A 14,049-nucleotide genomic window follows, 5' to 3' on the forward strand; every position below is an offset into this window, starting at 1 on the left:
TGCAGATTCACCTCCAATCAGTGTCCAGGCTAATGTTTCATATGTAATTTTGTAACTACATATGTGCAGCTACACACTCTTCAAACAGATTCAGTGTGATACAGGTTACCATTATAGCTTGCAAGCTGGTCTAAATAAAGATTCCATGCACTTCACATGCAAAATAAACTGTAGGTGAAAGTGAAGATGTGAAGCAAAGGAAGGGCAGATCTGTTTTAATCTTCACCCTTGGCCTAAATATGAAACAAATAACAAAGCTGTAGTGAAAAAAGGCCAAAGGTAGCAGGGAACAAAATCACTGTGAATGACACCATTCTTCTGGGGCATGACCCCACTGGATCGCACACAGCTGAATGGCTCCACTCTGATCCAGAGGGGTTACTCGCAGCAGTGAACGAGTGATCCCGAGATGCTGGTAAAGCAGAAGGGTGAGACCATGGATTGAAGCTATGGGTGCTGGGACACAAATGACCCTGGACCTTCACAGTAGTCAGGGAGAGGTTTAATTTTGGAGAGAAGGAAGAGGCAAGGAGCAGTGCTCTGCTCAGGTAACGGGATACGTGTGACGGATTTTTTTCAGCTGCATTTTGGCTTATTACTCTTTTGTCCCTTCTCTTCCATGCTCTCCTGGAAAAGAAAGAATTAACAGCAGACTTGCAGCACAGCATTTCCTTTCCAGTGGGGTTAGTGTTAACTGTACCAATCCAGAGTGATTTCTTTCTGTCAAGCATTATTTTTCAGACTCTTGAAGTCTGGGCTCCTCAACATAGACCTGCAACAAAATAAAGGAGGGTGGTACTGATAGCTTTCAAAAAGAGAAAGGAGCTCCTTCAACAGCAGTCATGCTGTCACCCTCCAGTGTTTTCAGGAAGAGAGTGGATTGTTTCAATATCAGTTTGAAGTAACCATGGCAGAGACAGATGTTTGGTTTTAGAGAGCACGCAGTAAGTTTATATTGTCAGAGCAAACACTTGGGACTCCAGAGCACAACATCCCTTGTTGTTTACCAAGTGTGTTATGCCAGAATCAGATGTGAAGATGCACTTCATAGTAACAAAAGAGGACAATGCTTTTATCCTGCAATTGTCAACAGTGTTACAGTGCTGAAGACTTTAGTTCAATATTTGCCAAGCAGTAAAATGAGCAATGCCTGTCAGTTTGTTGACCTAGATGCATCAGTTACTAGCAAAACTATATTGAGTAGACAGCAGCTCAGTTTCAATTGTTGGGGACCAAATTCCAGCCACAGAACTAAGTGTTATTAGTTACATTCAGATTAACAGAAAAACTGCCGAAGTATTGTTTGGATGTTGTCACTGGGATACAACAAACACCCTTATGCTGAGACACTTTGAAAGCAAGTTTGTAACAACAGTTTTGTCAGAGCCAGGCACTACAGCTCCTGCAGACTGAAATTCCAAGGGGGATTTAAAACGCTGTAACCATCCTTCCTAGAAAGGCTGAAAACCTTAAAAAAGATGTTACCTTTGCCTTAATGCAGAATAATCACTATGGCTTCATTGACAGATGTCCTACAAGCATTAGGCTACAGCAAATGTTGGCATGAGGGTACATTTTTACCAAACCATCATTCTGCAATCACCTGCCTCAGCACAGCCAGGAAGGCTTGAGCTGGCTATCTGTCCCTGCTGGGAGGGCTGATGGGCCTGGAAAAGTGCCTGCCCTTGTCATATATCAGGGCATGTATAGGGAGGATTAGTACTCCAGTTTCACCAAGTCCTGGGTAAGAGGCACAGGCCTAAGGCTGACAGCAATCTATATGTCCTGTGCCTGCACTCACTGCGACACCTCCCACTGCCAAATCACTGATCTATAGCTACAATCCATGTACAAGAGAGTCACAAACCAGCAGAATGGGCTGACACATTCCTGCAGAGAAAAAGCAAGCAACAACACTGAGTTAAAGCAAAGATCTAGCATCCTCTCCTCTGTCTACTGCAGGCACTGTTTCAGGCTTCAAAGGAATGACAACACTTAGACTTCAGCTAAAGAGCTGACAATCATTGCTACCCCACCAGGCCGAACATGCAACTTCATGCCAGCAGGTAAAAGCTGTTAGAATCAGGACAGGATCAGCATTAGTGAGAATCCCTCTTCACCTACATCACAGTGAGACAATTTTACAAAAAACTTAATTGGTGAGATCTGCTAGAGAATATGCCTTTGTGCTGCACTGGAGAAAAACTGGCAAAATACTTTTGCCCATCTTGCCCAAGGAATCTCCCTTTCACAGAGCATCCCCTGCCACTCACTGGCCTGGAACAGTGTCCTGCATCAATCACATACTGCAGCTCCTTCCAACTGCATGGACTCTGCACACGGGGTGTTTACTGACTAGCAAGCACACCAAAACAGGCATGACAAATACCCAGTATATTAAAGGCAGAGGCCCACAGTTGGCTCAAACCCATGCTTTTCTAAGACAATGCACATATGTCACAGAGATTCCTCTCCAGCTTATCCAAGCTCTCAGAAAGGCTTTTCATTAAGTTTTAAAAGAGGCCTTGGATGCTAAGATACCATTCTGCTTTCTTAAGTAATGTCACAAGACTTCTGGTTTGGCCACACAGTTGCTTTTTAGAAATGAAAAGGAGATTCCATGCTTCTGCTTGGGACAAGTGGCAAAACCACTGCAATCTTTTTTTATAAAGAATGGAGGCAAAAAAAAAAAAGAAGAGGAAAAAAAGGATCAGGAACTGAGTTCAGTCACTCTGGGAACCCAGCCTTTATGTACTGTTTACCAAAAGGATGAGCTGGGGAAAGGGGTGAGGGGCAATAGTGTGCATTAGGTCTCACCTGCTGATTCTCAGGAGTCATGAATATTCTCATAATCCCCATCTCTTGGCCCAACAGGCTACAGGCCTTTTCATCACAGAGTTTGATTTCAGTGAGGATCTGGGAGTTGCTCTAAGCTTCAGCAAGTGGTATAATATTCCCTTGTTTCCACATGAAAACAGCCTCTTGCCATGAACCACTCTCCACTGTTTCTTCTCTGTTACTCATCTACTTAGTGGCATTTGTCTTTCAGACTAGATTAGATAAATTCTGCTTTGGGCTATGCAGACATCAGTCAGCAAGTCACGATTTCTGAGGCAGTCAGCATGTTTTTTCTTGCATAGTTACGCATACACAATATAAATGTTGAGACACAGGTATATTTATAAAATGTGATACATGCCGGTAGCTAAACCAAGACAGCAAAAACAAAACTGAAAAGGGATATAAGCAGTAGCAGACAGAGAAATTTTACCATATATTTTCAAGGCAGATTATTGTAAGCATCTGATCTTTCAGCACCTCACAGGCCAGAGAATGTCACCTGGTGAGGGTGTAATTTGCATGCTCATAGGGCAGAGGAGGACAGGGAAGGAGGTTGTGCTGGCAGGGAAAGCAAACAGGATGTGCAAAAACATGCAACAAAGCAGTGTCCAGAAATGAACCTTCACCAGATAACCTATAGCTAGCTATACTTCCATAAGCTTTATGGAATTCCAATTTTCAGGCACTAGGCAACAGAAAATTATTTTTTCTGACAAGGGATGTGTTATTTCCTCCAGCTGAAGGGATGGACTTCGCATAAACTGACAGGAGGGAAAAAAGGACTTTTTAAAAGGGAAGCTCTCATTCTCCTTACAGCAATACTATCCAATGGTAAATAGTCTTGGGTCATAAAAGAAACATTTAATAGCTTTAAAAATGCTTTCTTGCAAAAAAGATCTAATTGATCAGAGATTCCAGATAAAAACTAATCTTCTGACCACTGGTGAGAGCAGAGGTACTATACAATAAAAACAAAAAGGGTAACATTGCCTTCCTGGTTATTGTTGGAGGATTAAAAAAAAATCTTAGTTATTTATATGTATTTTTGAAGGGCCTTATACAGATAATATTCCTGCTGGTCTTGCTTGTGAGATAGTAGGCAAGGCCTACACGAAACTATGCATCTACAGTACTGGAATCTTGTGAAAGCATGAAGTGTTTTAGCAAGTAATCCAGGAAGTGGGGCAGAGAAGCTATTCCATTTGGATTAAAAATTTAGTCCATAATTAGACCTAAATTACAAAATAGCTTGCATATGCAAATAACTTTCAGTTTAGGTGGGTTTGAGATTACAACTGTTAGATGAATCATCGTCCCCCTGAGGTATACAAACATAGCACAGAGGAATCACAAATGAAGCATGAGCACAGCTTGTTTTGGGGATGTCCTGAACCTGTGCAGGATGTGGAAGTTTGCTTTTCAAGCTTAATACTACTTACTCCATAACATGTCATTATTGTTAGTCTATAAGCATATGCAGAAAATATGTTAATATGCACAGGCATCGACATGATAGGTAACATCCCTTATGCTTGCACTTTCAAGCTACAGTCCACCAACAGAAAATCATTAATATCTACATTTTTTAAGGCAACATGGGGTATGACCATCCTCATTCATCCCCTTTATGACTGTGTCTTTTTGTATCAACTCTGAGGCCTGATATTCTTACAGATTTGTCCCAATATCTGTTTTGGCTTGTGGAAGGTTTTAATAAAGGATACCTGCAACACAAAATGATGGGCTCAAACAGGCCTCTCAGTGGGTTTGTGCTGAGCTAAGCAGAGGGAGATCATTGAACTAAACACTTCAGACACGGCAAACTTACTATGTACAATTAAGACTTGGAGAGAGCAGTTATTTTTGCAGGGCCAGGAGCTGTACTCAGTGATCCTTCTGGGTCCCTTCCAACTCAGGATATTCTATGATTCTATAATTTGTGTTCTGTTTGAGACTTTCAGAATCCATTACTCAGGAGGTATGAACAGTTTTCCAAATGTCATGGCACTGACAGTGCAGAGGGCAAATTTATGACTCTACAGGACAGCTACAGCGATATTCCCACCTCATGTTTTGCTGCTGGTCACATTCCTCCAGCCTTCTTTCTATAAAAGTATCTTCAAGGATAAAGAGTTCAGGCAACTCTGGCGTGAAAAGTCTCACTGCTCCCAAGATTCAGTCCTGGCATGCAGGAAAGCTTTGCCTTCCTTACCATCAAACACATGATCCAAGATCAATCCCTAAAACAAACCTGACTCTCTTTAAGAAGTGCTGTACCAATTTCAGACACCAGTCTGAAATACTCCTTTGAAACCCACTGGTGTTTGGTGTATGCTGTACTCAGCTTTTGTCTCAGCCTCACCTCCTTCCCAACTAAAACATGTAACACTGGGCTGTTCAAAGGTCATTCTTTCTTTGCTTCTTGACTGCTCTTAAGACAGATGTTTCAAGGCATGACAGAGGATATAAGCACGTGCACACTGGGGGAAAAAAAAGGTGTCCAGGTGTTTAAGCAATGCCAAATGCGAAAGAATTCCAATTCACTGCCTTCTCCTTTAATCTGGCAATACCAAGGGACCAAGCATGTCACGACTTGTACCCAGAACACTTTCCGCTCGGGTGAGTTCACACAAGGTCTGCATTAACTCCCCAACCTGCAAGAAAATTATTTGAAACAAAAGGTTCAGATATGTCCTTTTCCCTCCAACAAGCCTGGAAACAAATGGTACAGGAACAAGGTCAGAAAGGAATCATCCGCCTACCATACCACTGAATTCATTTACCTACCTCAGAGACCATTCAAGGAAAGGGGTGGGATGGGGAACAAGGAATGATATAAAGCAGAATGAAGCTCTGGGGTCGCTTGCTACATTACAAGATTTGACAGGCCTTTGCCAGCCTTCAGCTTCTTTGTGTCTTTCACATAATAGAGAAACACAAACTGAGCAGCCTGTGATCTGGGGGTTGCACTATTAGATGGAGCAAACCCTTTGCAAATGCTAATAGTATTGTAGCATCCTGTCAGGCAGCAACAGAAAAAAGGATGTTGATTTTCACATGAACCAGAACAGACTCATTGTAAGGAGGGCTGCAATGAATGTTCCATCTCTAAACATCAAAAGCTAATGGCAATTGGCTTGTGGACATGAGGCAAAATGCTGCTTCAAATGTTCCTAAATACAGGGACCATACTGTTACCTTAATACTTATTTCATGGGGCTGGCAAAGACAGGGCAGTTGCTTGAAACAGAAGTGAAAATGGTCTTCAGTTATTATTTCTGTAGTGAAATAATATCTAGATCTAAAGAGGCTTTTGTTGTGCAATTTACTGTTTTCCAGCAGTCTGGAAGAGATGATCCTTTATGAAACATGAATGTGCAGATTCAGTCCAAGGTAGAGTTTATGTCACTTCCAAATCATAAAGTTGGTAGTAACAGAGCACAAACATGCTTGTCCTTTGCTGTTCTAAGAATGTGGCAGCTGTCAATCCTGTCCAGTAATGCTTACCCAGGTGTTTCCTGAAAAAGTCTCTAAAATGTTATAGAGGACGTAACACTCAAGCTATTTCTGTTCTAAAACTCATTATAAAATACCCTTTTAATTCAAACTTCACATCTCCTCCTGTATTAGGAATGGTGTAAGGCAAGGTGTTACTGCATCATGATGACTAACCCTCAAAAAGCTTGTTGTTGTCCTTTGGGTGAAAAACCTGAACAAAGCTCACCTTGCTGATTGTCACTACCAAGGATAGTTCAGAAAGCTCCTTTTAAAGTCATACTGGGAAACCATCACCGCTCTGTAAGTCCTCTTGGAGCCTACAGACTCCCAAGAGCAGCAAATAAAGTCTTCTATCAGTGTTCTGCAACACAAACATACAAGCATTTGCAGCTATGCACAGTAAACAGCATTTCAGCAGATTGGAGACTAGAAATACTTCTGGAATTGGCACTGGAACAGCACCTAAAGCCAATCCCAAGAAACTTAAAGAGTCAATTTCAGAAATGTTTCCAGAACAGTTTGTGAGGTTGCCTCTAGAACTGTTTCACCACTACTTTCAGAACTACTTCCTGAATCACTGCTAGTCAAAACTAAAATAATGTCTCTGACTTTCAGCACTTCTTACAGAACAACAGCCTGGATAATTTCACCTTTTCATGTGCTGAAGCACTGAAGTGATGGCAGATGCAAGCAAGACCCATATACACAGAAATATGCATGGGCTTTCCATTCCAGCATCACGGTATAAACAACCATTACAATCTCTGTACCATTTCAGCCTCTTCCCATCCTTTCTATACAGTATTTTATACTGAAAAATTCACAGCCATATGCTGTGAAAGGTCTGTGATTACAGCCATCTAGAACTTATAGCACTGGTGAAACTACAGCTTTAGGAGTTATCTGACTATGTAGGACCTATCTTGCAAGGGTTTTACAATACATTTCATTTATCTTACTGAACAAAAACTAGCAAGTGATTGATCATGGTCTGTAAAGATTACTGCAAGTGAAGATGGATTACTGAACTAATTGAAAAATAGAACAGGATCCAAGAGCTTTAAACTGACATTTAAAAAAAAAGGTTCCTTGGATATGGTAAGTCACTAAGATGGTAAGTTTTTTCAGATAGCCATAAATGCTAAGTTCTTGTGAGGATGTTCCCAGTATCTGAGTGAACTTCACCACTGTATATCCCATCTGTGCAATGAAGCATTGCTGGAAGATTTCCCTAAAGCACCTCAGGACTCAGAAACACATTTCAACCAGTGAAAAAACATCTTACGCTGCAACTCTTTAAGAACACAGACAGTTCATTTGGCAACACCTTCCCTGACATAAGAACATCACACAGACATCTCCAGTACCAAACCCCACCAAGAACAAAGAGTTTTAGCTGACTCAAGGGATTCTGGGTCAGGTTTAGAGATCCCAATATTTCAACATCTCAAGTGATGAAATCTCTTGCATCTTTGTTAATACAATTAAGAATTATTAAGCTACATTTAAGATACATGAAAATTCGCTAAAACTTTAGCTTAGGTTCAAAAATATACTCAGATTAATGTGGCCTTGATGGTGAAATAGAGCAAACCAGTACAGAGGAAATATGTAAATTTGAAATAACCCAAGAACTTCACTTGATGTAGTCACCCTTTAACTTTACACTTGGTTTTTACACTTCTAAACATTTCCAAGATTTTAATTTCTCTCATAGTCTGATAACTTAGGATGAGGTTACTAGTAACGACTGAGAAGGAATAATTCTTGACATTTGAAAAGACACCACTTGTATCTTTTCCATGAAGAAGTGTTGGAATACCTCTTGGCCATTAGTGTTTAAACCTTGGCTCAGAAATGGTTCATTTCATAAAAACCAGAAATACCTTAGCATATCTGCATGATAGTAATGAACATACTTTGGAAATGAAACATCCATTTACGGAACAACAGAGTTTACATTTGGTGATTCCCCTCCCTAAGCTCAAAACGATACTGAAATTACAGATTAATCATTGCTCCTTACAATAAACTGCTTTATGCAGAATCTGAAGGTAGCCTACAAAATACAGAAAAATATAATGAACCAGTATGTGCAAACCAGTTTGGAATAATACATTCTTCAGTACCACACGAATTTTAGGCAGTTCAAATAATTGTGTTTTCTATCTCAAAACTGTTGTAATATTCAGCACATCCTTCTTATGCTGCCTCCAGCTAACTTCTATGCTAACTCCAGCTACTCATCTAGTAAGATACTCCTTGCAAGGAGCAATTTTAAAGTAGCCAACTAATAGCACTGTAATCCATTTTTAGTAACTTCCTAGTAAGATAAGCACAACTTGCTGTAACCCTTTTTTCCCCTAACCTTAACATAAAGTCCTATTAAAATCAGCATAAATTACCTGTTGCTTATTTGTAAAGATGATTTTCGGTTAGTATAACCATGAAAGCAACTAAATGTAGGGCTGTAATTCTACACTGAACCTAACATGTCCATGTCTGCAATTCAAGCTTTGTGGAGCAAATCTGCTGCACCTTCAATGTCACAGTTTCCAGTGAATAGGGCTTTTTTTTTCAATTGTTTTTGTAAAACTTTTCTTCATCTAAAAGAAAGAAAGAAAGAAAATATTCCTGAATTCACGGGTCTGTAAGCTGACTGCTCTTGAACTCTCACACCCATTGCCCCAGTCTGCATGTTTATTTTAAATGCAGCTGAAACTAATGCTCTGTAACAGTCTTCATTTATATGCTGGGTATCACTTCATTATCTCAACTTGCAGAGAGAGAAACTTCTACCATAATGATTTTCCATACAAGATCTTTGTCTAAATGTATTACATAAATTGTACATTAATTTATATAGTAAAGATAACACTTGGTACAGTCACCACTAACCTGGTGCTGACACAGCACTTCTGAATCAGACATCTTGATATCATTAACATACACTGAAATCATTAATGTATACGTGTTCACAACTTAACAAATGAGAAAAAGAAGGTCAAAGTGACTTCTTAGTTAGGTGCAATAGCACCATGTTCAAAACCCACATTTTATTATTCCTTCAGTAACATTTTTATTCAATAATAAATACCTAGTTTCCATGGATTACATCATGCTAAGTCTTAGATGAGCAGCACAGAGAAGTTGGAACTAAACCCATAGGAACATCACACTAAAAGAAATGAACATTGGGCCACTGAATGCGATATTTTGCAACATTTACATTACACAGAAGTTTCAAACGGTGATCTCTAGGTAAATGCAAAAGTTTTTGTTTGTTTCTTCATTTGGTTTGTTTACAAAGTACAGACTTATTTCACTTGCTATACACAAAGGTGTCTGCTTTCAAAACTGTGCAAAGTTACATTTCTGAAGTTATCTTCAGAGAATGGTGATGACACAAGCCATTTTTTCATTTTTCGGTTCTCAAACACTCATTTTCAGGAATTTTAATCAGAAAATCTCCAAAATGGAAAAACATTCAGTTAGATCATCCTGAAATATTTAACCTTTCAACATAATTTTAATCTCTATGTTAGCTTTTTGTCCACATGGCTGAATATTTTACATCCAAACATTTGGGGAACATCTTACCAAACTTTGTATTGTTTCCTCTGAGAGCAACCAAAACAGTATCTGTTGGAAAACATTCAGATTCCTCTCTTTTCATTTCTACATATCAAAATCAATTGCCTTTTCAAAAGGGGAAAATAAATCTAGGTCAGTTTTTCAATGTACATAATCAGACAACTGCAACTCAAACTGTTTCAGGCCTAACACCTTCTTCCACACAAGCACTCAGAAGTGTATACAGATCCTTTGTGGCAAAGCGTGGGCAGAGAAATGTGGTGGTAATTAACCACCAGGCACGTATGACAGAGAGCTTGTATCATGCTTAAATTTATCAGAAGTAACATTTCTATGGCAAAACTGAAAGGCAGTTTTCAGTGCCTTACTAATTTTACTGAATGATAGACATCAAGTGGGTGTGGAAGGATCTTGTGCACAACATTCTTATAGAAGTGATTTTGGTCTTAGAGTAGCTATTAGCAAAAATGAAATTAATGACATTTTCCCTTTTTTTTAGTTTGGAAGTTGGACAAGTTGGAATTGTACATTCTATCTTTTTACATTTCACACATACTCCAACAGGTTACTCTGTACCTATGGAAACAAGGAAATCTGAGTCTGTGCAATCCCAGAAATGAAATGTAATTGGCTGACATTCAAGAGTAACAACACATATCAGGAAAGAACAGGTAAAAGGAGCAGCTGCTGACATTATTTCCTGAGTCTAAACCTTACAGGGTTTCACTGAATAGCAGTCTGTGCTTTCAGGTGAAAGAACTACAAGAATTGCTTGGCTGACATCTCTCAATAGTTTAAGAGTTTAACAAAATCCACCACTTCCTCTCAGGATCTCAATACTGTGCTTTCAAATCTGTACCACAGTGATCAGCAAATGCTTCAACACAGAGCATAACAAATACAAGTGGCATTACTTAGAAGGGCATTTTAATGTACATACAAAGACTAAAACGTTATGTCAAACTCTCAGGATCATCTGCAGGCAAGAAAACGAGAACAGATAAAATCATTTTATGAATCTGATCCAGCTCTACCATACAAGACACATACTAAAAATAAAAAGCTTTTTTCCCTTTCAGGAAAAAAAACCTTAAATATACAACTTCAGCAAGCTCCCAAGCTATCTCATTGATACACAAATCAGATTCTTCTGTGCATGTAGCTTCAAAAATTAAATGAGCAGGTGGATTTTAACTGAACTTCTCAATCCCATGAGACATTATTTTCTTTCTCCTTCAACATTTCAGGATGCTCCCCAAAAGATAGGAAAGAGAATGGGACACAAAAGCCATTTCAATTCAGTCTTTGTGCAAGGTATCCTGGAGAAGGCTGCATTCTTGTGTAAAGTTGCTGTAGAAACAGAATGACAATTATTTTAAAATATGTACAAACACAGCATTTGGGTTTATGGATTTGAGAACTAACAGAAATGAAATTTGGAAAATACCTGCATGCAAACATTTTTGCTAACAATATACAGTGTCTTTAAGAAAAACAAAATAAACAAAATGCTTCCATAGAGAAGTGTTCTGTTAATTTTTATTCCAGCTAGTAATGCTTTCTCCTCTTAATACAGATAAAAATATTGAACTGAGAGTAATAAATAGCCTACAGTGATTCACAATACTTAAATAACTGGTCAGTAAATATATTTTCTATTAAGTTTAATATCTGCTTGTAGTATAAAAGCAGCAAGTATCGTTCTGCAGATTAGAAGCTAGAAGCAACAACAGCCAGACAATGGAATAAAACAAATAAGAATTTTCATAAAGTCTGTATGAAAACATGCATTTAAATGAGATGGATAATAATTTTATACAGAACAATGAGATAACTGTAGCAATCTCTTTATGATCTAAACATGATTACCTGCTTGAACAATCTACTTTTCTTGATGGAGGGCTTCTATGAAGGCTTCAAGTTTCTCCTGGATTTCCCGAACTTTTTCTGGTGGAAATAAAAGGATCACTGTTCAAATACCTATTACTATTAAGTACTTGAGGACAGGTACAGAAAGAAAAAAAAAAATCCCACATAAAACCCAAGAAAAAAAACATGCAAACACAAACAAAAATTAATGCTGTCATCAATATTACCCTAAGCATTCTGTTTCGCAATTACATAAGGTTTATAATATTTTTTACATCAGAAAAAAAGAAACCCAATCCTCTTCAAAGAACTACTACAGATATATGTTATGATTACCCTGCTAATTTTATAATTAAAAAATTTACTGAAGGAATCCTGGAAACCTATTTCAAAAAACTGAATTTTCCACCAGATCATGCACAGCAGAACTATTGTTCCATGCAGGGAGTTGTTAGCTTTTAAATAATGCCCACTAGCCCCTTTCTTCTTTAACCAAATATCCTCATTCTCCAAATTAAGTGTAACAAACACCACTAATCATTCTAAATAGAGTTGAAAGCTCATGCCCTTTCACCCACGAGAATTTCAGGGAACCATATGTCAGTATTCAAGACACCTCCTCCAAAGGGGACCTACAATGTTAAGAATGTTTAAAACTTGCATTTTATTTTCTTGCATTTCAGTAGTAACCAGATGGATGTGGGCAGAATATAATTTTTTATAAAAACTAAATCTGGGAGTTTACTTCCCTACCAAAACACAACTTGACCACAACTACAAATAGTTACTAAAAATGAAAAGACAAAATTGATTGCAAGAAATCCAGGGGTTTAGGCATTTTTCCACTCTTTTCTCAATTCCATACAACAGTTGTCATCATATAACCTTTTTGATTCATTAAATTGCTTATGAAGCAAGATTTAGAACATAGTTGGAATCCAAAGCCTGTGAGATTTCCTGCTTCTCTCTCACCACATCCTCATTTGAAGCTCCTTCTGTGTGTGATTACAGGCATGAAAAACACACAGTACAGAAATATGAAGGAACAGGGGGAGAGCAATAGGACAGACAAAAATAAGTAAGATGAGCATAAACACAGACAAATATTTTTTTCCAAGCTAAAAATACTATTGGATTAAAGCCATATGTTCCCTTGTATGAGATACAGGGTTTGAGCATTTTTAAAAAAACCTTTTATTAATGTTTTCTTCTCTTTATCAATACCATATGTTATCAACTTGCTTTGCTGAGCTAAGTAACAGCAAAACAAAAAGAAAAACAAAACAACCAGCTTTAAATGGGATATGTAAGCACGTGGAAAAAAAAGACCTCCAAAGAGAACACTAATGTAGCAACAGGAACTGGAAGTTTAATCTAACAAAATGAAAAGCCCATAAACAAACACAAAATCCATTTTAGAGTAATAGTAATAATAGTAACTCAACAAATTCCTGCAGTCCTGTTCTAACACAAGTAGACAACTTGAGTATGCATTTGAAGTATAGAAAATAGCCTGCATGAGTATGAAGGAACCTCAAGCTTCTATCTTTATCTTGCAATTCCTAGGTGATGAAGGGTAAGCCACTGACACTTTCAACACTTCAGCCTGCCCTTCCCCAGTAGTGCTTATCTAGAAACACAGAAGTACAGTGAAGCTGAATCACACCCTAAGTCCTAAAGGAAACACCAAAGAAGCTTCTTGAATTTCAGCTGATTTTTTTTCTTTTAAGGTATTTTGATATTAAATGAAGATTACAGTCAGTGTGAGGGCAAAATCTATACCTTGGAAGTTAAGACACAGCAGTAGCTGATTTTTACCAGGTTAAAAAAAGAGAAATTCTGATTCAGTTCAGCAGAATCATTGAAAGCTGTCAATGAAAATAAAAAGATAGTCCCACGATCACTTCTTCCTGAGCACATGCAAAGTGTTTTCATTACTATCTTTTTAAAAGAAAAAAAAGAATATGTACTGCATGCCAGTATATAAACCTCTAGTGTAAGGAAAATGGTATTTCTATGGCATTTATTTAGGCAACTACTTAGCTCTGCTTCCAATACTGTTGCTCTATGAATGTTTACAAAATCAGCCTTTGAAGTAACGTTCTACTATTTTGGACAGAATTAACATAGTTTTGGACTACACCATGCTAGATGGTGCTTTGACCAACCTGGTCAAGTGGAAGGTGTCCCTGACTGTGGCAGGGGGGTTGGAACGAGATGACCTTTACAGTCTCTTCCAACCCAAAA

General features: G+C 38.3%; 1 protein-coding gene across 4 annotated transcripts in view; it reads right to left on the minus strand.

Annotated features, from left to right (window-relative positions):
• Positions 1-9,349: 9,349 nt before the first annotated feature.
• The window catches only part of OPA1 (OPA1 mitochondrial dynamin like GTPase), a 50,672-nt gene continuing 45,972 nt past the window's right edge, over positions 9,350-14,049 (minus strand). For all 4 annotated transcript variants that reach the window (XM_069024041.1, XM_069024039.1, XM_069024040.1 and 1 more), the window contains 2 exons: positions 11,803-11,880; positions 9,350-11,283 (listed from right to left, as the gene is read on the minus strand). In XM_069024041.1, the coding sequence (XP_068880142.1) occupies positions 11,816-11,880 (65 nt within the window). In that variant the 3' untranslated portion in view covers positions 9,350-11,283; positions 11,803-11,815. The remainder of the gene's footprint in view (positions 11,284-11,802; positions 11,881-14,049) is intronic.

This window comes from Aphelocoma coerulescens, chromosome 9 (assembly GCF_041296385.1).
Source record: "Aphelocoma coerulescens isolate FSJ_1873_10779 chromosome 9, UR_Acoe_1.0, whole genome shotgun sequence".
Classification (NCBI taxonomy): domain Eukaryota; kingdom Metazoa; phylum Chordata; class Aves; order Passeriformes; family Corvidae; genus Aphelocoma; species Aphelocoma coerulescens.